The sequence below is a fragment of the Rhinoraja longicauda genome, chromosome 17 (assembly GCF_053455715.1).
Source record: "Rhinoraja longicauda isolate Sanriku21f chromosome 17, sRhiLon1.1, whole genome shotgun sequence".
Lineage (NCBI taxonomy): Eukaryota > Metazoa > Chordata > Chondrichthyes > Rajiformes > Arhynchobatidae > Rhinoraja > Rhinoraja longicauda.
In genome coordinates this window covers 19,977,236-20,001,589 of record NC_135969.1, presented here as the reverse complement: position 1 = coordinate 20,001,589, position 24,354 = coordinate 19,977,236, and the positions used below count along the sequence as shown (strand labels likewise).

General features: G+C 46.5%; 1 protein-coding gene across 1 annotated transcript; it reads right to left on the bottom strand.

The window, feature by feature from the left end:
• Positions 1-1,153: 1,153 nt before the first annotated feature.
• Positions 1,154-24,025, bottom strand: rpn1 (ribophorin I). Its single transcript, XM_078414256.1, has 10 exons — positions 23,679-24,025; positions 12,956-13,020; positions 11,460-11,766; positions 10,690-10,899; positions 9,746-9,938; positions 8,947-9,046; positions 6,955-7,093; positions 5,544-5,663; positions 4,372-4,617; positions 1,154-2,597 (listed from the first exon to the last, which is right to left on the bottom strand). The coding sequence occupies exons 1-10, from the start codon at positions 23,919-23,921 to the stop codon at positions 2,415-2,417; spliced, it is 1,806 nt and encodes a 601-aa protein (XP_078270382.1). The 5' UTR covers positions 23,922-24,025; the 3' UTR covers positions 1,154-2,414.
• Positions 24,026-24,354: the final 329 nt, after the last annotated feature.

The window sequence follows — 24,354 nt, the reverse complement described above, 5'->3', positions numbered from 1 at the left end:
GTCATTACTGTATCAAAGCTTTGCATAATTGCTGCATCCAAACAAAAGTGACAGTGGACGGGTGATGGGTGCCAACAGCCAGGCTGCTTAAAACTTAAAGCCTTGTGTAAAATAATTCAGAATTCACTTACCTAAAACTGGGAAGGAGGTGGGAAGTTACTTGGAAATCACAAGAATCTGAGGAAGTTGTTTGGGTCTAGGATGCCATATCCAGAAAGCACACTGGTCATTTTATAGTCTTATTTGGCAACACAACCAACGAGGAATGAAGACTACAAAGAGTGATGGATACTGCCCGGTCCATCACAAACCGACCTCCCCACCATTGAAGGGATCTACAGGAGGCACTGGCACAAAAAAGCAGCCAGCATCATTAAAGATCCACACCACCCTGGCCACGCTCTCCTCTCACTGCTACCATCAGGAAGGTACAGGAGCCTGAAAACTGTGACCTCCATGTTCAAGAACAGCTTCTTCCCAGAAGCCATCAGGCTCTTGAACACTGCACAACACTGACCTCAGCAACTGTGATCTTCTGTGGACTGGGTCTTTGGTTGCACTATGGGTTTTGCTTTTTGCATTATGTTGAGCTGTTCTTATGGTTATTAATTTATTGTATTATCTTATTATTATTTTTTTGTGTTTACAGGCTTGTTAAGCTGCAGTAAGGATTTCATTGTTCCGTTGTCAGAAAATATGACAAACACTCTTGATTGTTGAGACTGGCTTTCCTTGCACGATTATGGTCTGTATTCTTAATTGATACAATAAATTATCCATGTTATTGTTTTAACGTGTCTGTAAAGCCGCAACAAGTACAAATTAAATTTTATCCTTTGTATGGCAATCAAATACTCATGTCATGTTTCTTCCTCTTCCATAAGCTAGGGGACTGTCTGATTCACCTCTACCCCAGAGTGGACATTGTCTATGGAACTGATGTACTACAATCCTGCAACTTATATTCTGCACTCTGTATCTCCCCCTTTGCTCTATCTATTGCACTGAAGTTTAACTTGATTGTATTTGTGTACAGTATTATTCAGGAGGGGAATTGGGTTTAGGTTCAAGTCTAGGTCTATTAACGGTGCTTTTATTGTCACGCGTGTGAAGTGCAAACAACCAGTGAAATTCTTTCTTACAAACAGTCCAGTGCTACACCAAGCACTTTCCTAATTAGCAAATTGTACAGAAAAAGTATACTGCTCCCACATGCAAGAGGCACCTTGTTTTGGCGCCATTTTCAGAGTCCAGTCCATGTAACACAGTCCATTATTGTCTCGCGCACCAAAGCACAGAAATCCCTTTTTTTTAAAGCTATATGCAAAAACACGTGGCAATAAAGTACCATTGAACTATTTGATCTGTTTGGATAGCATGCAAAACAAAGCTTTTCATTGTACATTGTCCATGAGAAAAATGGACCTGAACCTAAAGTTAAACCCAGTTCCCCTCCTGAATGTAGAAACAAAGATGCTGGTTAATGCACAAAAGGACACAAAGTGCTGGAATAACGCAGCAGGTCAGGCAGTGTCTTCGGAGAACATGGATAGGTGACGTTTCAGGCCGGGACCCTTCTTCAGACTGGGTCCCCTCCTGAATTGTGTTCCAATCTCCGTACACCACTTCATATGGCAGCTAAATATCTTGGTAACTCCTGTGAAGCATCAGTCGATTACATTGACTTCTCCATCTCTGACCAACACCTGGAATAAAGCCACCCCGGTCACAGCAAGAATGTGCAAACTCCACACAGACAGCACCCGAGCTTAGGTTTGAACCCAGATCTCCGGCACTGTGAGGTGGTTACTCTACCAGCTGCGAATAGTTACGAGTTTTTGTTAAGATCCAACCTTTTCCTCCTTCCAATCTCTTCCCATTGAGTACATGTGCATAAAGTATCCTCACAAAGACTACAGTGTCGGAGACGGCAAGATGTCCTTTTAATTATTAAGAAATCAAAGTGTTGAATTTACAATTGGCTTCACTTTGTGGAAGAGAGGGACACAATCTCAACCCCCCCCCCCCCCCCATCACACCATCGAGAGAGTTTGGGTTGAGTCGCAGTGCAAAACCACAGCTACAAGCATTTAAAAAAAACATTCACAGAAGATTACAAGAGGGAGGGAATGGTCCGTCAGAGGGAGTCAGCATGGACATTTTCACAGCCACATCTCCGCGCCGTCCCACCTCGGTTTACCAATCATTCATCTGATGCCAGGAACCATCTGCCATCTTTGGACCTCCAGAGGGACGATTCAGCTGGGAGGATAAAAAAATAATGAACCAAAACACTTGCCCACCCTGCAGTGAGTCTGAACCCTCGTTACACACGAGGTAAACTCAGTAGCTAATTTTAATACCATCCGATCTTTTAGTTACTGGGGGGTGGGGTGTGAGGGAGATGCTGGGCGCTACAAGGTGTCTAGGATGGTGTCAATCCTGGACACGAGGTCCTGCCGCTTCGAGCTCAGGTGCTTGTCGTTCTCGATGTAGGCATCCTTCTTCACCTTGCCGGCCACTAGGCGCTCAGCCTCCTGGCTGGCCTTCAGAGCCAGGTCCTTTACCTGGCCGTCCAGCTTCTGGATCTCAGCCACCTGTGGGGGGAGCGTAGAGAAGCATTAGCCAGGGGCGGCACAGCCCAGCCCAGCTCCGGGAACACAAACCTAACACAGTGGCACAGCGGGGAGCTGTTATCTGTCTCGGACTATCTTTAGTCAGACTTTACCTTGCAATGATTCAATGAAACTTTATTGTCACAGGTTCCCAGGTAGAGTGAAATTCTTTGTTTTTGCATGCAATACACAAAGTGTGCAAAGAGTCATCACGTTTCTGGTGCCGACAAAGTTACAAAAGTACTCATCATCCCAATGGTCCCTCTTTGTTCTTAGCCCCCCCCCCCCCCCCCACGCTGGTTCCCTCTTTCTTCTCGGACTTTATCTTGCACTAAACATTATTCCCTTTATCCTGTATCTGTACACAGGCTCAATTGTAATCATGTATAGTCTTCCCTCTGACAGGTTAGCATGGTACACATGACGATAAACTAAACTAACAGAGCGGCTGCCTCAGCACCGGAACAGGTGACCTAGTTTGGACTCCAGGGGCCAAAGGGCCCCGTTTCCGTGCTGTGTCTCCAAAAATGCCAGCCTGTACCGTCATCTCTCTGAGGCTAGCCCCTGGCCAGAGGTCAACGGGGAAAAGGACTGGGGGGGGGGGGGGGAGAAACCAGGGAAGGATGAGAGGGGAGATGGGAGGGAGGGGTAGCAGCCAAAACAAAAACCAGAGGCCATAGGTTTAAAGTGAGAGGGGAAAGATTTAATAGGAAACTGAGGGGCAACTTTTTCACACATAATATGGTGGGCGTATGGAACGAGCTGCCAGAGAAGGTAGTTGAGGCAGGGACTATAACAATAATCAAAAGACATTTGGACAGGCATATGGATAGAAAAGGTTTAGTGGGACATGGGCCAAACATGGCAAATGGGACTAGCTTAGATGGGGCATTCTGGTTGACAAAGACATGTTGGACCGAAGGGCCTGTTTTTGTGTCGTATGACTCGAAGTGTAATCCTAGGACATTGTGGGAAGTAAGGGAAGTGATGAAGGCAGGTACAATTACAAGATTAAAATACATTTGGACAGGTACATGGATAGGGGCCATGATAAAGAGATACGGGCCAAACCAGGCAGGTGGGACTAGTGTAGCTGGGGCATCTTGGTCAGCATGGACGAGTTGGACCGAATGGCCAGTTTTGTGCTGTAAGAATCTATTCAGAGATGCAGGGAAATTTACAGAGGCCAATTAACCCACAAAGGAAATGCAGCAATGTGGTGTTGAGGTAAAAGACCAGATGAGGTCTAGGACAGCATCAAGGGCAGCTGTGAACTCTCTGCTTGTCTCCCCCTCGCTGGTGTACCCAGAGAGACGGCCAGCTGCTGTATCTGTACACAGGCTCAATTGTAATCATGTATAGTCTTCCCTCTGACAGGTTAGCATGGTACACATGATGATAAACTAAACTAACAGAGCGGCTGCCTCAACACCGGAACAGGTGACCTGATGGCAATCCGGACGGAGGCGACAGCTGCAACGGGTCTCTAAGGCCAGCTGGTGGCCAAAACCTGGCGACCCTTACACATGAACTCAGTGGACTGCTTCTATGCATTCGGTACTTAATCGGGTGCAGTACATATGTATGGCAAAACTCTTACTGATCTGTATGCAAAAAAAAAGTTTTGCTGTACCTTGGTATGAGGTGTGATAAAAGTGACCATTGTACCATTGAACACCCCTCCACCAAACTATTGAACCCCCTTTCACCAAACCATTGTACAGCCATAGTAAACCATTGAAAGCTGACTCCCTACCTTCTCAGCAAGGTCAGAGCCCTCGGCCTTGAGCTTGGACTGCAAAGAGGTGATGTCACTTGAGAGGCCGCGGTGCTCAGTCTCCAGCGTCTTGCGGCCACTGTTGAGCGTGCCGATGTCGCGGGACTGCTTGTACTTGTTGACCGCCTCCTCAAAGTGGCGGTACAGCCCCAGGCGCTTGTTGACCAGCGTCAGCACTTGCTCTGTGATGGAGGCCACCTTCATCCGGGCCTCGGCCGCCGGGTCCTGCCGCAGGGAGTGTGAGAGAAACAGTCAGCAACCACACCAAGCTGGAGGCTTTGTGGAAACAAGCAACTGCAGACGCTAGTTAGTACACAAAATACCGAGGACCTGACGCAGAGGCAATCGGGCCGGCGAGGACAAAGAGGGACCTTCGGGATTCTGAGTACTTTCGGAACTTTGTCAGTGCCAGAAATGTGGCAACTCCGTGAACTTTATATATTGCATGCAAAAACAAAGAATGTCACTGTACCTAGGTACTTGTGACAATAAAGTATTATTGAATTGGATCATTGAAAGTGCTGGAGTAACTCAGCAGGTCAGGCAGCATCTCTGGAGAAGAGGACAGGTCCTCCCCAAACGGAAGAGAGCGTTATTGATTGGGTCTCTGCCAGAGGAAGAAAATGTGGGCCTGGTGACCTTCTGGATGGGGAAATGGAAGTCAAGGTCAGTTTATTGTCACATGCAGCAATTAAGGTACAGTGACATTTGAGTTACCATACAGTCATACTAAGTGAAAAGCAACAAGCACACAACCACATAAAAGTAGAGACTGGGCGACCATGGTGAAGATGAGGCAATGGGGGCTTAGAAATTGAAAGTTATTGAAAAGTGCATGCGAGGTGTCGGATGGAGTTGAAGAGAATGCGGGGACAATAAAATGTGATTAATTGGTGTAAATGGGTGGTTGAGGATCAGCACGGGCAATGGACTCACCCAATTCAGCGCTGTGCACCCACGACTCAAGAGAGTCTGGCAAGGTGAGGGTGGGGGAAGAGACAAGGATAAGGCTACCAGAGCAAGAGTGAGCACATGGGGAAGGGAGAGGGTTTTATGTGAATGGAATTTTGGAGAGTTGGGTTTGGAAGAGCTGGGATAGATGGAAGAACACCCTTGGACATGGCGAAACGGCGGAGTTATTAGTGGTTCACCTTGGTGATGGAAAAATCCAGGCGGACGTAAATGATGACAGTGAAGAAGAGTATGTAGAACGCCCCCACCACCAGCAGTGGCTCCTGCAGCATCAGGACCTTATTGAACGTGTAGTGGATCTGTGGAGAGAGCGCCAGATGGGGGTGACCACAACCACTGGTCCAGTCAGCTCAGCTGCAACACAACCTCCCAGAGATGCTCTGATCTCTGAGGCTCCATCTCTACGGGTCCAGCTCACCCCGAGCTGAGATCTAACGGCCTGCTCCAACCCCTCCATCCAATGGCCCGCTCCAACCCGTCCATCCAACGCCCGCTCCAACCCCTCCATCCAACACCCGCTCGAACCCCTCCAACTGAGCTCCAGGATCAAAGGTCAGCAAGGTTGCCCCCACCCTGGGATTTACGGGAGGCGCTGTAGAACAAACCTCCTTCCTCTGCTCCTGGTGTGTATGACAAATAAATACACAGAACAGGGCATCACGGTGGCACAGTGGTAGAGTTGCTGCCTTGACACCTGGATTCGATCCTGACTACGGGTGCTGTCTGTACAGTTTGTGCGCTCTCCTTGTGACCGTGTGGGTTTCCTCCGGGTGCTCTGGATTTCTCCCACACTTCAAAGACGTACAGGTTTGTTGGTTAATTGGCTTCTGTAAAACTGTAAATTGTCCCTATTGTGTACGATAGTGCTAGTTTATGGGGTGATCGCTGGCCAGCACAGACTTGGTGGGCCGAAGGGCCTGTTTCCACAAAATGTCTCTAAAGTCTGACAACTAGCAGAGGAACAGGCCTTTCGGCCCACTAAGTCTGTGCTGAACATGATGGCAGGTTAAACTAATCTCTTGTCTGCATGTGATTCACATCCCACCATTCCTTGCATATTCATGTGTCTGCCTAAAGGCCTCTGAAATGCCACGATCGTATCCTCCTCCACCACCATCCATGCAGCACATTGCAGGCCCCACCACCCTCCGTATAAAAAGAATTTGCCCTGCACATCTCATTTATACTTTGCCCGTCTCACCTTAAAGCTATGCCCTCTAGTCTGAGACATTTCCACCCTGGGAAAAAAAAATTGTCGATCATAAATTCAGATGGATCAGAATTAGGCCATTCAGCCCATCGTGTCAATCGGCCCATTCAATGATGGCTGATCCATTTTTCCCCCTCAACCCCATTCTCCTGCCTTCTCCCCGTAACCTTAGACACCGTTACTAATCAAGAAAGACTGACTCAATACCGCAGCTATGCCTCTCATAATTTTCTATATCTCTACCTGGAAATCAGGCTCTTGAAAGGCCATAGTTTTGAGAAGAGCCATTGTTAACCATTATAATCCCATTATTACTAGAATTCTGATGGCCGCTACAAGTGGCACCTCTGCCTACACAAGAGAAGCAAAGGGGCAGATACCACAATATCCTGAATGTGCTGCTCCACCAGGTTCGACTTGTGAGCAGTGATGACTGGGCGGCCAAACGTGTCCAGGTAGGTGTAGTGGAGCTCGTCCGCCTGCCGGTCAATCCGGTACGGAGTGTCCAAGTGAATGTTCCTGCAGGAAGGAGAGATGGTCTAACAACAGGCCAGGTAGTTCAGTGCCAGAGCACCGCCCAGGGGCCAACTGCCCCGTCACACACTTGTAGGGCAGGGACAGCACTCGCATAGAAAAAAGCTCCCTCCACCCTGTTCCGTCAAAACTCCCCCGGAGGGCAACACAGTGGCGCAGCGGTAGAGTTGCTGCCTTATAGCGCCAGAGACCCCAGTTTGATCCTGAATATAGGTGCTGTTTGTACAGAGTTTGCACGTTCTCCCTGTGACCGTGTGGGTTCCCTCCAGTAGCTCCGGTTTCCTCCCACATTCCAAAGGGGTACAGGTTGTAGGTTAACTGGCTTCAGTTAAATTGTCCCTAGTGTGTACATTAGTGTTAGTGTACAGGGTGATCGCTGGTCAGCACGAACTCAGTGGACTGAAGGGCCCGTTTCTGCACTGTATCTCTAGAGCTTAAAGTAATCTAAAGCAGGGACAGGATTTAGATACAGGGTCAAGCTCCCTTCACCTTGCCCCATCACAAACTCCTGGAACAGTGGCGTGATTTAGGTAGAGAATTAAGCTTCCTCCATGCTGTTCCATCCCACACCCCCAAGGCAGGGAGAGGATTTAGATACAGAGTCCTGCTCCCTCCATCCTGTCCCGTCAAACACTCATGGAGTACAGATAGCACACGTTAGATACAGGGTAAAGCTCCCACCATCCTGCCCCATCACACACAGTGGCAGTGGGTTTAGATACAGAATAAAGTTCCCTCCACCCCGTCTTGCCACGCACTCCCAGAGTAGGGATAAAATATAGGTACACGGTAAAGTTCCCTTCACCCTTTCCCGTCACATATTCCTGGGGTAGGGACAGAATTATTTCCTTCCAGGGCAAACCTTCCTCTCCCGATAATCTGCCCTGTCAAATCCCAGGGCAGCAATTGATCCATCCCACAGTGTATGAAGACATGTGGACACACGTACAGATGCAGGTGTGGGCTGGAGTTCACCCCCAGGCTAGAATGTGTGAACACTCACCACCCAAGTTCAATAGCACAGTTGCCCCAGTCATGGCAGAGGCTCTCACAACATTATGGGCAGCACAGTGGCGCAGCTGGTACCACAGAGCCGCTGCCTCACAGCACAAGATGCCCAGGTTCAATCCTGACTTCGGGTGCTGTTCCTGCACGGTTTGCATATTACCCTGTGACCATGTGGGTTTCCTCCAGGTGCTCCGGTTTCCTCCCACATCCCAAAGAGGTGCCCATGTGGGTTTTTAGGTTAATTGGCCCTCTGTACATTGCCACAAGTGTGTAGGGCGTGCATGAGAAAGTGGGATAACATAGAACTACAGATGCTCCCCGACTTACGATGCTTTGACTTGCGATTTTTTTACTTTATGATGGTGCAAAATTCATACATTTATTAGAAACCATACTTCAAATTTTGAATTTTGATCTTTTCCCGGACTCACAGACCTCCGCCGCCGCCCTGTTATCTCCTCAGCCCGGCCACAAGATCAAATTTACCTGCTGCTCCGGCTGCGGCAGCGTCACTCAAATAGCCTCCCGGGCACATGCGCCAGTTAGCGAGGAGGCTTCTGGGAATATTAAATGCATTTTCGCCGTACGATATTTTCGGTTTCCGATGGGTTTGTCGTAACGTAACCCCATTGTAAGTTGAGGAGCACCTGTAGCGTGAACAGGTGGTTGATGGTCGGCGTGGACGTGGTGGGCCGAAGGGCCTGTTTCCACGCTGTATCTTTTAATCAATGAACAGGTACAGCTCGTGTTCCTAATTTATATCCACAGCAGAAGAACAACATGCACCACCACCTCTCACTGGCCCGACTCTGCACTACTCGCTTACTCACCGGGCTCCCTCCGGCAGAATAAGCTTCACGGTGAGATCGTCGATCACCTGATCGTCAAATACGTGGTCCATAAACCGCATCTTCAACGCGTACTGGTCACCTGACGGGGACAAGAGTTTAGTTTAGTTTATTGTCATGTGTACAGAGGTATAGCAAAATGCTTTTGTTGCATGCTATACAGTCAGCGTAAAGACAATACATGATTACAATCAAGCCGTCCACAGTATACAGATACAGGATAAAGGGAATTATGTTTAGTGCAAGAGTAATTCCAGTAAAGTCCGATTAAAGTTAGTTCGAGGGTCTCCAATGAGGTAGATGGGAGGTCAGGACCGCTCTCTAGTTGGTGATATGATGGTTCAGTTGCCTGGTAACAGCTGGGAAGAAACTGTCCATGAATCTGGAGCTATGAGTTTTCACACTTCTGTATCTGTTGCCTGATGGGAGAGTGGAGAAGAGGGAGTGATCGGGGTGAAATTGATCCTTGATTATTTATGCTGGTGGCCTTGCCGAGGCAGCGTGAGGTCTAGATGGAATCAATAGAAGAGAGGTTGGTTTGTGTGACAGTCTGGTAAACCTCCTCTGTACCGTTTCCAAAGTCTCAACATCGTTCCTGTAATGGGGTGACCAGAACTGCACGCAATACTCCAAATCACTTAGCGGCTGGTAATTCACACACCATGACCTTCAGAAGGAATTGCAGATGGATGGGGTGAAGACCTGTTACCACACAACCTGCAGGAATGCTGGGGAGATCGCTCTTACCCATTTAAGATCAAAACCTGGCTCAGGTACTGACCAAAGTTATACAGGTATTCGTAGCTGGGCAGGTTGTATCCAATGACGTAGTGAGTCTTCCACCCACCAAAGAGTGGGAAGCGAGGGCGGACTTCCATCTCCACAGAATCATCCAGGACAACCAAGTGGCTGGTGGAGATGTTCCCAATGTCGTCCCGATAGTACACATCTTGGGCCGCAGCAGGCAGGATGGTCTGCAACAGAAGGTCGGCAGAGAGGGGTTTACCACAGCACCCAGCCAGCCCATGGAAACGCAGAGCACAGAGACTAATAAACATCACCCTGCACACTCGAGTCAGAGCCACAGTCATGACCAAGATAACCATTCCTATCCATGCAAGTGCTTTTAAATGCATATTTAAATGCTGTTAAATGCATGTTATAGTGCCTGTGTCAACTACCTCCTCTGGCAATTCATTCCATACATCCACCACTCTGTGCAAAAAGGTTGCCCCTCAGATTCTTATTAAATATTTCCCTTTTCATCTCAAAACGATGTCCTCCAGCGCTAAATTCCCCTGCCCTGCATTCACCACCTATTTCCCTCATGATTTTATACATTACAAGATCACCCCTCAGCCTCCTGCGCGCCAAGAAAAACAAAAGTCCTAGCCTGCCCAACCTCTCCCTGTAGCTCAGGCCCTCGAGTCTTCATAAATCTTGTCCGCACTCTTTCCAGCTTAACAACATCCTTTCCAAAGCAGAGTGACCAAAACTGTACTCCACATAAGCACGATGAAAACACAATACTCCACATAAGCACAATGAAAATGTAGGGGGTGTCAGAAAGCTGAACCTCTGTCCCCATCACTTAGAGAATCGATGATTGATGGAGGCAGTCATTTCACCCCCTGAACAGTCTTGAACGACAGGGCAAACCTCTCCCCACATCCTTTACACTGCTGCAAACCGGCAGGGAACAAAGGTTCCTGGAAGGAGACGTACCTTGAAAGATTTGACGGAGGATATTCCACTGTCAGGCTGCCTCTGGTAGTCGTAGCGGGAGAACGGCCCCTTCAGGACGGCGCCGCAGTGCTTCAGGTCAATGGTCTCCTCCACGGCAATGTTTCCCCAATGCGATACCTCAATCAGGCGGGTCATGCTGGCGATGGCCAAGAAAGGGCTGTTGTTCTCGTAGTGCAGCCTCAGTGTGTCCTGAAAGGGCAGCACAGCCACTCAGTGGGGGCAACAGACCAAGTTCTGAACATAGAACAGTTCAGACACACAGCGCTGGAGTAACTCAGAACTTTATCCCAGGGTGGAAATGTCAGACTAGAGGACATAGGTTTACGACGAGAGGGGCAAAGTTTCAAGGAGAAATGCAGGGAAAGGTTTTATTTACAGATGATGGTGGGTATCTGGAACACACTGCCAGGGATGGTGGTGGGGGCAGATACATTAGACAGGCTATTAGACAGGCATGTGGATGTGCAGGGAATAGAGGGATAGGGAATCATACACAGGAAGAGAAGATCAATTTAATGACATCATTTTGAGCACAGATATTGTGGGCTGAAGCGCCTGTTCGTGTGCTGTTCTCTGAAACAATGTGGGTCGGGGCAGTACGAATGCAGCCCAAGCTGGAGACGAACAGGCAGTTCCATCGTCCCTTTCTGGGCATAGTTCAGCCATTGAAATGAGAGGCACGGAAGGTTTGCTGAAGGTGGCAGAGGAATGGAGGGGAGCACAACATAAAAAACCGTGGCTATTGTCACCTGGCTGTAGGCAGCAACATCCTTGAATGGCCCGTAATCGATGGAGTCCTCAGATTTGCTGGGGTTGCCAAGCTTGGTGTAGCTTTCAATGTTCTTGGAGGCTAGCTTGACCCGGGTGGTCTGGCTCTTGGTGGGATAGGGCGAGTAGAAGTAGTGGCTGCCCTCAAACACCACAAACTGCTTCTCGGCCTGAGCGATGTGTGTTGGGAAGGGCCGCAGCACGTGAGTGAAGGTGGATTCTATGGCCAGCTTCACCTTGGCACCAGCTGCAAGGCTCGATGCCAACCTCACGTTGAAGAATTTGCCACTGGAAATGGAAGCAAAAATATGATGATCGGGCTACAGAAAACACTGCTCACTTGTCAAAGCATTCGTCCCAAAATATTCAATGCCGACCGGACAACCTAACATGACACCCGCCCAAGGATGACTTCCAAACGACAGAACATTCTCAGAACCAGTGTGTCTTCAGGCAAAGCCGCTTAGCCGTGCAAGCATACTGTTTTATATGGAGCAGAGACCTGTAAAATTATGAGGGCCAGAAATGGGTTAGTCAGGGTGGAATATCATAGACTAGAAGGCCTAGCTTAAAGGCGAAAGGGGCATAGTTAGAAGATGTGCGGTGTAAGGTTTTGTTTACATAGAGGGTGGTGAAATTCTGGAATGCGCTGCCAGGGGTGGTGGTGGAGGCAAATATGAAAGTAGTGTTTAATACGCTTTTGGATAGGCACATGGATATGCAGGGATATGGATCACATGCAGGCTTGTTCCTGTGCTGAACTGTTCTATGTTCCATGTAATGTGTAGTTTGGAATTTTACAGTTGGCCACACTCACTTTCATTCAGGCACTGTACGCTGGGGAATAATCAAGGAAACGCAGAGCAAGGAAGGGAAGTAACAAGAATCAGATCTAGGCAAAGCCATTCAGCGCTAGGTTTACTCTACCCTGGCCATTGTGCAATTCAATCCATTTAGCCACCTTTACTTCCCCAGATACCCTTCCCTAACAACAGGTGGGACTAGTGTAGATTGGGCATTTTGGTCAGCATGGGCAAGTTGGGCCAAAGGGTCCGTTTTCATGCTGTATGACTCTCTAACAACCCATTGGCCAGAGCCTTGCAAATCCCATCTGCAATAGAACCAACTGCTCTTTATCACACTTGCATTGGTTCCCGATTTAGCCCCTAGAAAGCCATGCGACTGCTTCCAGAATTTAGAAAGCTAGTGTAGTGCTTTTCCAATTTTGTATGGGAAGCAGATCACATGGAATCTGGAATTTTAGATGATAAAAAGGTATTTGGAGAAACGGTTACAATTGCATTCATGCACTCATGGCGCGTGGAAGAACAGTAGGTTCTAGGAGAGACTAGATTTTGGGAAGACGGGAACATTAGTTGAGTGAAATTGATAACCAAATCCATCCCTACTGCTGGAGAAAGAGTAAGTCTATGAACTATTGTACAGTGGAATTTCCAAACAAGAATAAATCAGTTACCTCTGCCCTCTGACCACAGTCTCTTCTAGATTCAATGAGGATTCTTCTTCATCGTTAGTTTTTAACTAGATCAAAAAGGGGAATACGGTTCAATTATTTGAAGCCAAATGAAGCAATATAATCAAAACACATGCATCTTTGAGCTCAAAACAAGTTGACATGAAAAAAGTAAAAAGAAAAATGTCACAGCAATGCAGTTCCGTTATGTTAATGATTTAACCCTCTCCCTGATATTGGATGCTCCCACTCAGTTTCACTGCACTGGACATGATAAATAACACATTGCCCTGAAATACTGACCACAATTGAGGGTTTTTTCAATGGCATTAGTTGTTGCTTGTTTTGTCAGCCCAATAAACAAACAGTCCTAACCCAACCTGTCCACATAAAGCAGGTCATACCAAAAGGCATTGGATGGCAATCACTGGTTTTCTGTATGCAGTCCAGCAGCGGAACACTGTTCATCAAAGAGAACTAAAGTATTATGCCTGGAGATATCGCTAACTTCTCTGCAAATGTAGATTTTATGTACTTCACCTCGGGTTCTGCAGAACACAAGTGGCAGTCTACGACAAGACTCAGGAATGGCATTGAAACCACAACCTTCTAACATCCAAGATAAGGACCTCACATAATAGACAGCCGCTCTTTGCTTTCAGTTAAGTAATAGATTGAAAGAGAGACTGAGAAATTGTGGAGGATTCATGGTTTTGAAGTCACAGGGAAAAAAGAGAATCAGTGTTCAAATGAAGAGTCCCGACGTGGAAAGTTGCTCCTCCACAGATGCTGCCTGACCCGCCGAGTTCCGCCAGCACTTTGTGTTTTGCGTGAGAACAGTCCAAGTCCATGTTTGTGAACATTGACTGGACAGTACAAAACTGCTCCTCATTTGCATTGGAAAACTCAAAAATTGAACAAGTCAAATATAGATTCTGTTTTAGTACGAGAACTTAATGCTATTTCAACATTTTTAGTTAGGTAATCTGGAATTTCATCCATTTATCTGTGGAACCTTATGTTAGTATGTTAAACCATTTTCCATTTGCATTCAGTATTGAACCTTGCAAAGTTTTAGTGGTCTCTGTTCATTTCTAGAGGTACCCAATACTTCATGGAAAAATAATCCCACCATACTCCTCAACTCTTACCACTCCTGGCCGCGCTCCCATCAGAAACCCAGCAAGTCCATGTGGTAATAAGGTTAGATCACAGCTAGTCTCCAGCACACTCATTCAGTCTGCATCTACAAGGCAACAGTATCACATCAAACGCTGAAATGTTAAAAAACGCCTCTTGTGCAATGGATGTAATGATTATAATGAATGAACCAGCCACCTCAGAAAAAAAACTAAACATGACCTGGGCATTACTGGAAGATTCACACATGTTTTTGCATCCATTAACAAGAACCAGTGATCAGGAAGAGGCCATTCAGCCCCTTCAGCTAGTCCTGTCATTCTGCCAGACCTGTTCCACGTACACTTGGCGTGCATTGCTCGCTCTGCTCACCCCTGGTAAACCCTGATACTTCAGATGTTGAATATCCATTAGCCATTAAAGGCGTGGTATGTGGAATGAATGGTGTAACTGTCTCTGACAAACCAATCACCCTCAACTCCCACCTTAGAGACGGCATTTACCCTTGAAAACTAAACACGACCTGAGCCTTGCTGGAAGATTCACACACTGTTTTTGCACCCCCTCTTGTCATATTGAAGCCACAGCTTATTAAAGTATTGTGACAGTTTAATCATTAATCTCTCTGCTTTCACATCCTAGTCAGGTTCATTTTTATCACAGTTCCCTTCATGTCATGGTGTGCCTTCCGGAGTGAAGCTTATGGTGACCACTGTGCCTCAGCTCTGGATATTATCTCGCTCTCCCCTACCCGCGGAAGCCTGCCTCACACCAAGGTGTCATTACCACATCAGGATAAGAGGAACGTACTTACCACCACCCTCCCCACAACTTAATCCCCCCCCCCAACTGATTCCACAAATCTCAAGCCTGGCATCATTAGAAAACAAAATCAATAAAATTGTGGAAAACATGCAAGCAGCTCCACACCATACAGAACCAATTAACTGCATTACTGGGACCCCACTCACTCCAAGAAGTACCATAGAAACTTGCCTGGACTGTAACATTATGCAAACTTGGGAACTCTGTCTAAAGACATTTGAACAGGTATCTGCATAGGAAAGGCGTAGAGGGAAATGGGTTTAACACAGGTAAAGGGGACTAACGCTGACAGACATCATGGCCACTAGAGACCCTGCAGCAGCCTGGAGCTCGAGAGGATCACCAAGAGACCGAGGACATGGATTAGACATTGTCTACAGCAGCACAGAGCAGCAGACCTCGACAACATCATCAGGCTGAATGTGTAACTCTGACCCAAGGCTGCTGCTCAGACAGCAAAGTTTTAAAGCCAAGTTAAGACCAATAATGTTAACAATAATGGACCCTAATCATACAAAATGGCGCTGGAAACATGGCAAGCCTGTGTACTGTCTCAGTGTAAAGCACTTCCAGTGACAAGTGATTTTCCACCATTTTATTCTTACATTTTTGTACCTTAAGTAAGATTGTACCTATGTAGAGCAAGATTTTTTACTGAACTGTATGGAAAAGGTAATGTTACTGTACCTAGGTGCACAATCAGGTTTGCAAAGAAGTTGCTGTTTCCCAACTCATTTAAACTAGTTCCACAACTTGCAATGAAGCAGTTTTATTCCCGTGTTATGCATCATTAAAGATCACTGATAATAATTAGATCTTTGTTGCACTTCAAGTGCAGTTTTATAGATTGTTATCAATCCTGAAATTCTTAATGGTTTTATAAATTCTCCAATTTAGTTTAGTCTATTGTTGTCATGTGTACCGAGGTAATGAAAAGCTTTTTTCTTGCATGGTATCCAGTCAGCGGAAAGACTATATATGATTACAATCAATCCATCCAGTGTACAGATGCATGATAAAGGGAATAACATAGTGCAAGATAAAGTCCAGTTAAAAATAGTTTGAGGATTGACACTGAGGTAGATGGTAACTCAGGACTGCTCTCCAATTGTTGATAGGATGGTTCTGTTGCCTGATTACAGCTGGGAAGAAACTGTCCCTGAATCTGGAGGTATGCATTATCACACTTCTATATCTTTTGCCTGATGGGAGGGGAGAGGAGAGAAGAGGGAGTGACGAGGGAGAGACTGGTCCTTGATTATGCTGGCAGTCTTGCCAAAGCAGCATGAACTGTAGATGGAGTCAATGGAAGGGAAGTTGGTTTGTGTGATGGGTTTGGGATGTCCACAATTCTGTGCAATTTCTTGCGGTCTTAAATGGAGCTGTTCCTGAACTATATTGTGATGCATTCCGATAAAATGTTAATCAGTTATATGATAGTCTTGCCAACTATATCCTCATTACATGAATAAGTAAAATAATTGGCCAACACCATATTAAGGAAGGAAAAGATCTAAATACTCACACTATGTCTACCACCCTCACCCAGACTGGAGACAGAAAAGGAGAACACAAATACTTGAGGCAATGAAGACTGAAAGAATGGTTCAGGTTTTGCCTGTGCCCATTAATCAAGTGCATCCAAGATAAATATTAACACCTGCCCCCTATCATTGTAAGGGTAAATACCGATATTGAAATCTTATTCAAATAATGCGACTGGATTTTGTGCATCCACAGGCATAAAGGGCATGGTTTAAACTCTCACCCGAAACCCAGCCCTGAACTCCAAGAACAAGCAGCACTCGCTTTGACCATGCACATTGTAACCCATACTTTTGCTTAGATAGGGCGGACATTTCTCCCCATAGTGGAAATGCCCAACACTAGAGGACATAGCTGTAAGGTGAGAGGGGGAAATGTAGATGCACGGGGCATGTTTTCTTTTACACAGAAAGTAGTGGCGATCTCAAAGTAGTAGTTTCAATGGTGATGTATTGTGTAGTTTCAATGGCCCAAACTGGCGATCTCAAAGTAGTAGTTTCTTTTACACAGAAACGCGCTGCTCGGGGTGGTGGTGGAGGCAGATATGAAAAAGGCTTTAAAGAGGCTTTTAGGCAGACATATGAAAATGCAGGAATGGGTCATGTTCTGACAGACGAGATCAGTTAAACTTATCATCATGTTCAGCACAAACATTGTGGGCCAAGGGGCCCGTTTCTGCGCTGTGCTATTCTATGTTCTAATGCAGAAGCCTTCAGACTTGTCTGTGTCCTCAGCCAATAAACAAATACTTTGTCAAACCAGTATTATAAACCTCATTCATATAATACCCTTTAATATAAAATCACGTCATTTCATCAGGGGAATTTATGACTTGACAATTGTCCTCCCATGTTAATGGTCAAAAAGTGAGACGGGTTTATAGTAGGGAACTCCAGATCTTAGAAACAATGAACTGCAGATGCTGGTTTATAAATAAAGACACAAAGTGCTGGACTACCTCAGTGGGTCAGGCAGCATGGATAGGTGGCGTTTCAGGTCGGGACCCTTCCTCAGACTGATTGTGGGGGGGGGGCGGGGCGGGAAAAAGATTGATACAGGTGAAAGAGTGGGCGGTTGGGGTTTATTAAATGTTATTTAAAGTGATTTATTAAAGTTTAAAAAGTGAATAACTTTTAAAATATAACAACCATTTGAACAGCAGGCCAATGGTGAATAAGATGGGCCTAAAATTGTTGCGCTATCGTGTACTGTTTTGGCTGTATTTCAGGAACAAACAAATATACAAAATGAGTGTTTTAGTAATATACTAGCAAAGCGGGCCCGTTGGGCCCGTCCTCGTAGGGTTTACATTGCGACCTGGGGAAATTACTTTTTTTCTTTAAAATAAATTGTCTGTTCAAAAAAAAAAGAATCTCAATGGGGCGAGAGGGGGGGTGGTGGAGGGAGGGGGGGTGGAGAGGGGAGGGTGGGAGAGGAGGGGTGGGTGAGGAGGGGGGGAATGGGGTGGGGGAGACACTGACACCGTCCTGCCAGCGGCCGCAGCACCCTCTCCTCCCCCCTCCCTCCTCTCCACTCCATCCCCCTCAACCTCCCTTATCCTCCCTCCTCCCTAGATAGATTTAAACTTTAAAATGTGAATAACTTTTAAAATATAACACCGATTTCAATGAAACTTCTTCCTTTAGCACCGGAGGGATAACGGTGAGTAAGGTGGGCCTAAAATTGTCGTGCAATCGTGTACCGTTTTGGCTGTGGTTCAGGAACAATCAAACAAATGAGAGTTTTAGTATATAGATATATATATATATAGATAATTTCATATTAAATCAGCCAGGCAATGAACTTCTAACACCACTAATTGTGATACCTTCGATTTGTACCAGCATCTGCAGTTATTTTCCTCCACTAATTTCAATTCATTTCTTGCCAGGCTTCCAGACTAGTTATAAAATGTTTCAATAAGAAGATAAGATTGTGTTTATTGAAAACAATACGCAGCTCTGCATAAAATGAAGTTACTTGTAGGCTTCTTGTCACTATCCTGACCCTGAGATACATCACAATTCCTTTGTCAGTGGGTGTAACATTCTTTGTAGTGTACGTTGAACAATCCCTGTTCCAGACGTACACTGACACCTCCCTCCCCTTTCTTGATCTCACAGTCTCTATCACAATAGACTGTTGACTGAAGGTAGACACAAAATGCTGGAGTAACTCAGCGGGTTAGGCAGCATCTCTGGAGAGAAGGAATGGGTGATGTTTCGGGTTGAGACCCTTCTTCAGACTCTGAACCAGCATCTGAAGTTTTTTTTCTACGACTATTGACTGACATCTATTACAAACCCACTGACTCCCACAACTATCTTCTACCCTACACTTCTTCCTACCCTGCTTCCTTCAAAGACTCTATCCCCTACTCCCAATTCCTCCGTCTACACCGCATCTGCGTCCAAGATGAGGTGTTCCATACTGGGACATCCGAGAAGTCCTCATTCTTTAGGGAACGGGGGTTCACCTATCCCATCATAGATGAGGCCCTCACTCATGTCTCCTCGGTACCCCACAGTTCCGTCCTTGCTCCCCCTCACCCGAGTTGTAACAGAGACAGAGTCCCCCTAGTCCTTATCTTCCACCCCATCAGCCATCGCATAAAACACATAATCCTCCGGTTTCTGCCCCTCCAACCGGATCTTACCACTAGCCACATTTTCCCATCTCCTCCGCTTTCTGCCTTCCGCAGAGACCTTTCCCTCCGCAACTCCCTGGTTAACTCATCCCGTCCCACCCAAACCACCCCCTCCCCAGGTACCTTCCCCAGCAACCTCAGAAGATGCAACACCTGTCCCTATACCTCCTCCCTCGACTCTGTCCAGGGACCCCGACAGTCCTTTCAGGTTAGGTAGAGGTTCACTTGCACCTCCTCCAACCTCATTTACTGTATCCATTGTTCAAGATGTGGACTCTTATTTTAGATTTAGAGATACAGCGCAGAAACAGGCCATTCGGCCCACCGGGTCCACGCCGCCCAGCGATCCCCACACACTAACACTATCCTACACCCACTCGGGACAAATTTTTATTTATTTTTTTACATTTGCCCAGCCAATTAACCTACATACCTGTGCGTCTTTGGAGTGTGGGAGGAAACCAAAGATCTCGGTTATACATCGGTGAGACCAAACGCAGACTGGGCGATCGCTTCGCGGCACACCTTCGCTCAGCCCGCCTGAACCTACCTGATCTCCCGATTGCTGGACACTTTAATTCTCCTTCCCATTCCTACACAGACCTGTCTGTCCTAGGTCTCCTCCATTGTCAGAGTGAGGCTAAATGCAAATTGAAGGAACAACATCTCATATTTCACTTGGGCAGCTTACAGCCCAGTGGTATGAATATTGATTTCTCTCACCAGGTAGCCCCAGCATTCCCTCTCTCTCTATCCCACCCCCACCCAAGTCGCACTATCTTTTAGTTTTCACCCAATGGCCAACAAGCCAATGGCCAGTTTCCTTTATTATTGTTACTTTTTTGCATATTTTTCATTCATTGTTCTTTATCTCTCCACATCACCATCTATATCTCTTGTTTCCCTTATCCCTAACCAGTCTGAAGAAGGTTTGCGACCCAAAACGTCACCCATTTCTTCTCTCCAGAGCTGCTGCCTGTCCTGCTGAGAAACTCCAGCTTTTTGTGTCTATCTTCAGCGTAACATTAGATCTCACTGCAGTCTTGGACTCTAATTGGGGAGCTGTGAACAACCGATTCCCACCCCCCTCCTCTCCTCCCTCAAATTTGGCTGCACACAGAACTCCATCACCATTTTTAGATTTTGTTCACAATGACATGATTCCAACCAACAGAAACTCCTTCAGTGAAGACCAGCATACAAGGCTGCACCAATGACAAAAAAATTATAGTTCTTTCTTGCTGTAACTTTGAATCTCACCTCCAATAAAATTCCTGTTATAGTCGAGCTAATTGGAAACAGTTCAATTGCTGTGACCAGAACTAAGGTCACTCTAACCTCAGTACTCAATACAATTTGCAGATGACACTTGCAGCTGGGAAGTCAAGCACAAAGCCTTCGCCATTTAGAATTGAGAGATACATGTGGAAATAGGCCCTTCGGCCCACAATGTCCACCCCAACCAGCGATCACCTCGTACACTAACATCATCCTACTCGAGGGACGATTTACAATTTTCACCGAAGCTAATTAACCTACAAACCTGCACATCTTGGGAACATGAGTGGAAATCAGAACACCCGGCGAAAACCAGAGTCACAGGGAAAATGTACAAACTCCATTCAGACGGCACCTGTAGTCAGGATGGAACCCAGGTGCCTGGTGCTATAAGGCAGCAACTCTACCGCTGCAACATTGTGCCGCTCAATGAACAAAATTTTAAGTAGATTAATTCACTGAAGCATAAAAGTGGGGTGGCACAGTAGCACAGCTGGTAGAGCCGCTGCATCACAGCACTGGTGACCCTGACACTGGGTTCAATTCTGACCTTGGGTACTGTCTGCGTGAGTTTGCACATTCTCCCTGTGACTGCATTGGTTTTGTCCCACATCCCAAAGACATCTGGATTTGCAAGTTTGAAAAAAGACAAAGTGCTGGATTAACGCAGGCGGCATCTCTAGAGGACATGGAAGGATGGCGTTTTGGGTTGGGACCCTTCTTCAGACTGTCGATTGGACTGGTAGATTAATTGGTCTCTGCAGGAGTGGGTGAGAAAGTGAGATAACAGAACCAGTGGGAATGAGTGACAGTTGACATGGACTAGGTGGGCCGAAGGGCCGGTTTTCAAGCTGTATCTAAAATTAAAGCCAACAATGGGACTTACAGGCAACATCAGCAAGTTAAAAGTTTTTACCAAATTTCCTTCTGCTCTCCGATAATAGATACAAGACGAAAGATGTGGACTGTTGTGGCCACCTTGCAGCAAAGGGAGACAAAGATGAAATTCTTCATCTTCAATGAACTGGCCTATGGTTAATTAAGGATTATGTTTCAAGATGAAGGCTTCAGTTGATCCCCCCTCTCCTCTGAATTGCAGACAGCAGAAGGATACCACCAATGGTCTTTCCACATGATTCAGTGGAAGGACTATCCTTTCAGATAAAGGAACTAATGCCAGTATCCTCTCCCAGGCCAATGCCCCTGCACACCCTAATGCGAGGCCTATGTTGGTTCTGGTTTATTGTTGTATACCGGGATACAGTGAAAACCTTTTGTCTGCATGTTATCCAATCAAATCCGATATCACTATCCATGAATATAATCAGGCGATACACAAGTACAACAGATAGTGCTGAGAGGAAAATACCAGAGTACAGAATAGTTTTTTTGCGTTGCAGCATAACTGTCCTAGAGATAAAATCCAATGTCCACAATGTTGGAAGATCGGGGCTTTTGGGAGGACCTTTCATAAGTCTGATAACGGTGGGGAAGATGCTGTTCCTGAGTCTGTGGTATGTGCTTTCAAGCCTTTTCTAAACGGGAAAGGTAATCAGAGGAAATTACAGGGGTCCTTGCTAATGTTGGCTTCTCTCCCAAGGCAGCATTAAATGTAGACAGAATCAATGAAGGGGAGTCTGATGTGTTTGATGGATTGGGGTACATTCACAACTGTCTTCAATTTATTATAGCCTTGGGCAGAGCTGTTGCCAAACCAAGCGATGGTGCATCCCAATAGGATGATTTCTACAGCGCATCTGTGGGTTGGTGAGAGTTGTTGGGGATAGCATGTCACTTCCATGCCTGACACCAGACTCAGAAAACTGACATTATTCTGAGCTGGATAAGAGATTACCAGGCTGGAAGAGGAAAAGATTCAAGAATGGGCTAAAACTCTCCCCCGTAATGCAACTGTTCCAACTCTGAAAACCACTGGCCCATGACTTAGAGTGGCCATTCAGCAGTCTGGATGAAAATGTGAACCCCAATCCAGGCTTGGGAACATATCATGCCTTGCTTAAACAGCAGGGCAGTACACCACAAACTCCACATCCACCCATTCCAGTTTGTCCTTCCCACATTGGCATCATTAGACATCTCAGAGCCTACAAAACAGGAGTAGAACCAAATCACCTTCCACCAAGGGATGGCCAAAGAAGAAACAGTCAAGTGGTTATGCTAGAGAGAGTGCAAAGGAGATTCACAGGGGTGTTGCCCGAACTGGTAACTTTAGTCACGGGGAGATTGGATAGTCTGGGCTCGTCCTCCCTGGGGTGAAGGAAGCTGAGGGGTCACCCGATAGAGACAAGGTCGATCGGCATAGTCCTTTGCCAGGGTTGGGGAGGCTAAAACTAGAGAGCACAGGTTTAAGACGAGAGGGGAAGGATTTAATGGGTATACGAGGGGCACATTTTTTTCACTGTGGGTGGTGGGTATATAAAGCACACTGCCAAAAGTGATAGATGCAATTACGTTGTTTAAAAGATAGTCATGCACTACAGAAATAACCCCTTCGCCATGCCAACCAATATGCCTTTCTACACTGATCCCACCTGCCCACGTTTGGCCCATACCCCTCTAAATTTTTATACAATTAAATAATACTATTTACAAATATAATCAAGCCAAACTCACATATAGAGAAAGGTTTAAAGGGATAAGTCTATATGCCGGCATATGGGGCAAACTGAGGTTGGAACAAACATTTTAGGTTGTGTAGGGACTACAGATGCTAGTTGAAACCAAATATTAACACGAAAAGCTGGAGTGGGTCAGACAGCATCTCTGGAGAAAAGGAATAGGTGACGTTTCAGGTTGAGACCCTTCTTCAGACCATTTTACGCTTGAAACTCGAAGACTAAAATCAAAACTGCACTACAACTGTGTTTCTTCCTCAGAATATATTCTATAGTTTGTTTTTTACCTTTTATTCTTTTTTTTTGCACGTAATGGGGTTGAATCAGATGTCTTTGCAGTGAAAATGCATCCTGAACTAACACAGTGAAGCACTGGAGTTTGTGCATACGTGTCGTACTCCAGTTGCACCAACGCGGAAGTTGCACCACTCCTGTCATTCATTGTCCACCCCGGACCGGGCACCACTTCAACCGGGCTTAACTTTCCTGTCCTCAATTTAAAAACAATATATACTGGCCAAATGTTTAATTCCAGCAATCTTTACACAATGCACGAGAAAAAGTCTGCACGATCTGCAGCACAGATGTTTTGCAAAAAAGAATTGTACTTTTGCAATTAAATTAAGCGACATTCGGACAAATGCACAAGGCTTACGGTGACTCCTATATAGGCCAGGTGGTTCTCCAGGCTGGGCTCCAGGACCAGAAGGAAGGAGGAGGCCGCCGAGGGCCCGCCGTTGGCCAGCGTCAACTCGGTCGTAATCTTGGCCAAGTGGGTGCCCAGGTCGATGGAGCGCCGCACATCCTCGTTCACCAGCGCCGACTCGCCGCCATGGACTGGCCGCAGCGACGCCAAGAGGCCGCACAGCAAGACGGAGATGGAGAGAGGAACCCTCATGGCGTGGAGAGGGGCGGATGGAGACAGATGCTTCCGAGCGGGTCACCACCGGCCGCCGCTGCGCCGCGCAATCTCCGCCCCCATTGGCAGGAGGCAAGATGGAGCCCGCCAGCCGGCCGAGGACCCCGCCCTTAGCAACGACAGGCGGCGACGATGCTGCCTGTCCACACTGCTCTTCCAAAAGGGAAAATTATTCCGTTCATATCCTACACACGAGTTGTTGAAATATTAATTATAAATTATAACAAACGGGGTTGGACCTTCTGTGGACAGGTACAAATCAAATATCCCAAACAAGTTATCAAATCAATTGACAACTCTGTATATCCATTGCTTCCATTGGTTGTGTCAGGTGTCACTCTTCATAGAACCCGCCTTCTTGATTTGATTGGAGGGTTTGTGTCCATTCATTGGCCCGCCCCGTGCTGAGGGT

What these genes read in the sequence shown, in the direction of transcription:
- rpn1 (XM_078414256.1), bottom strand. Translation starts at nt 23,921, where the DNA reads ATGAGGGTTCCTCTCTCCATCTCCGTCTTGCTGTGCGGCCTCTTGGCG. An exon ending in ATGTTGCTGCCTACAGCCAG is followed by an intron (nt 10,900 to 11,459) that starts GTGACAATAGCC and finishes CTGCCCTTTCAG; the next exon opens with GACACACTGAGGCTGCACTA. An exon ending in AGCACATTCAGGATATTGTG is followed by an intron (nt 5,664 to 6,954) that starts GTATCTGCCCCT and finishes CTCTCTCCACAG; the next exon opens with ATCCACTACACGTTCAATAA.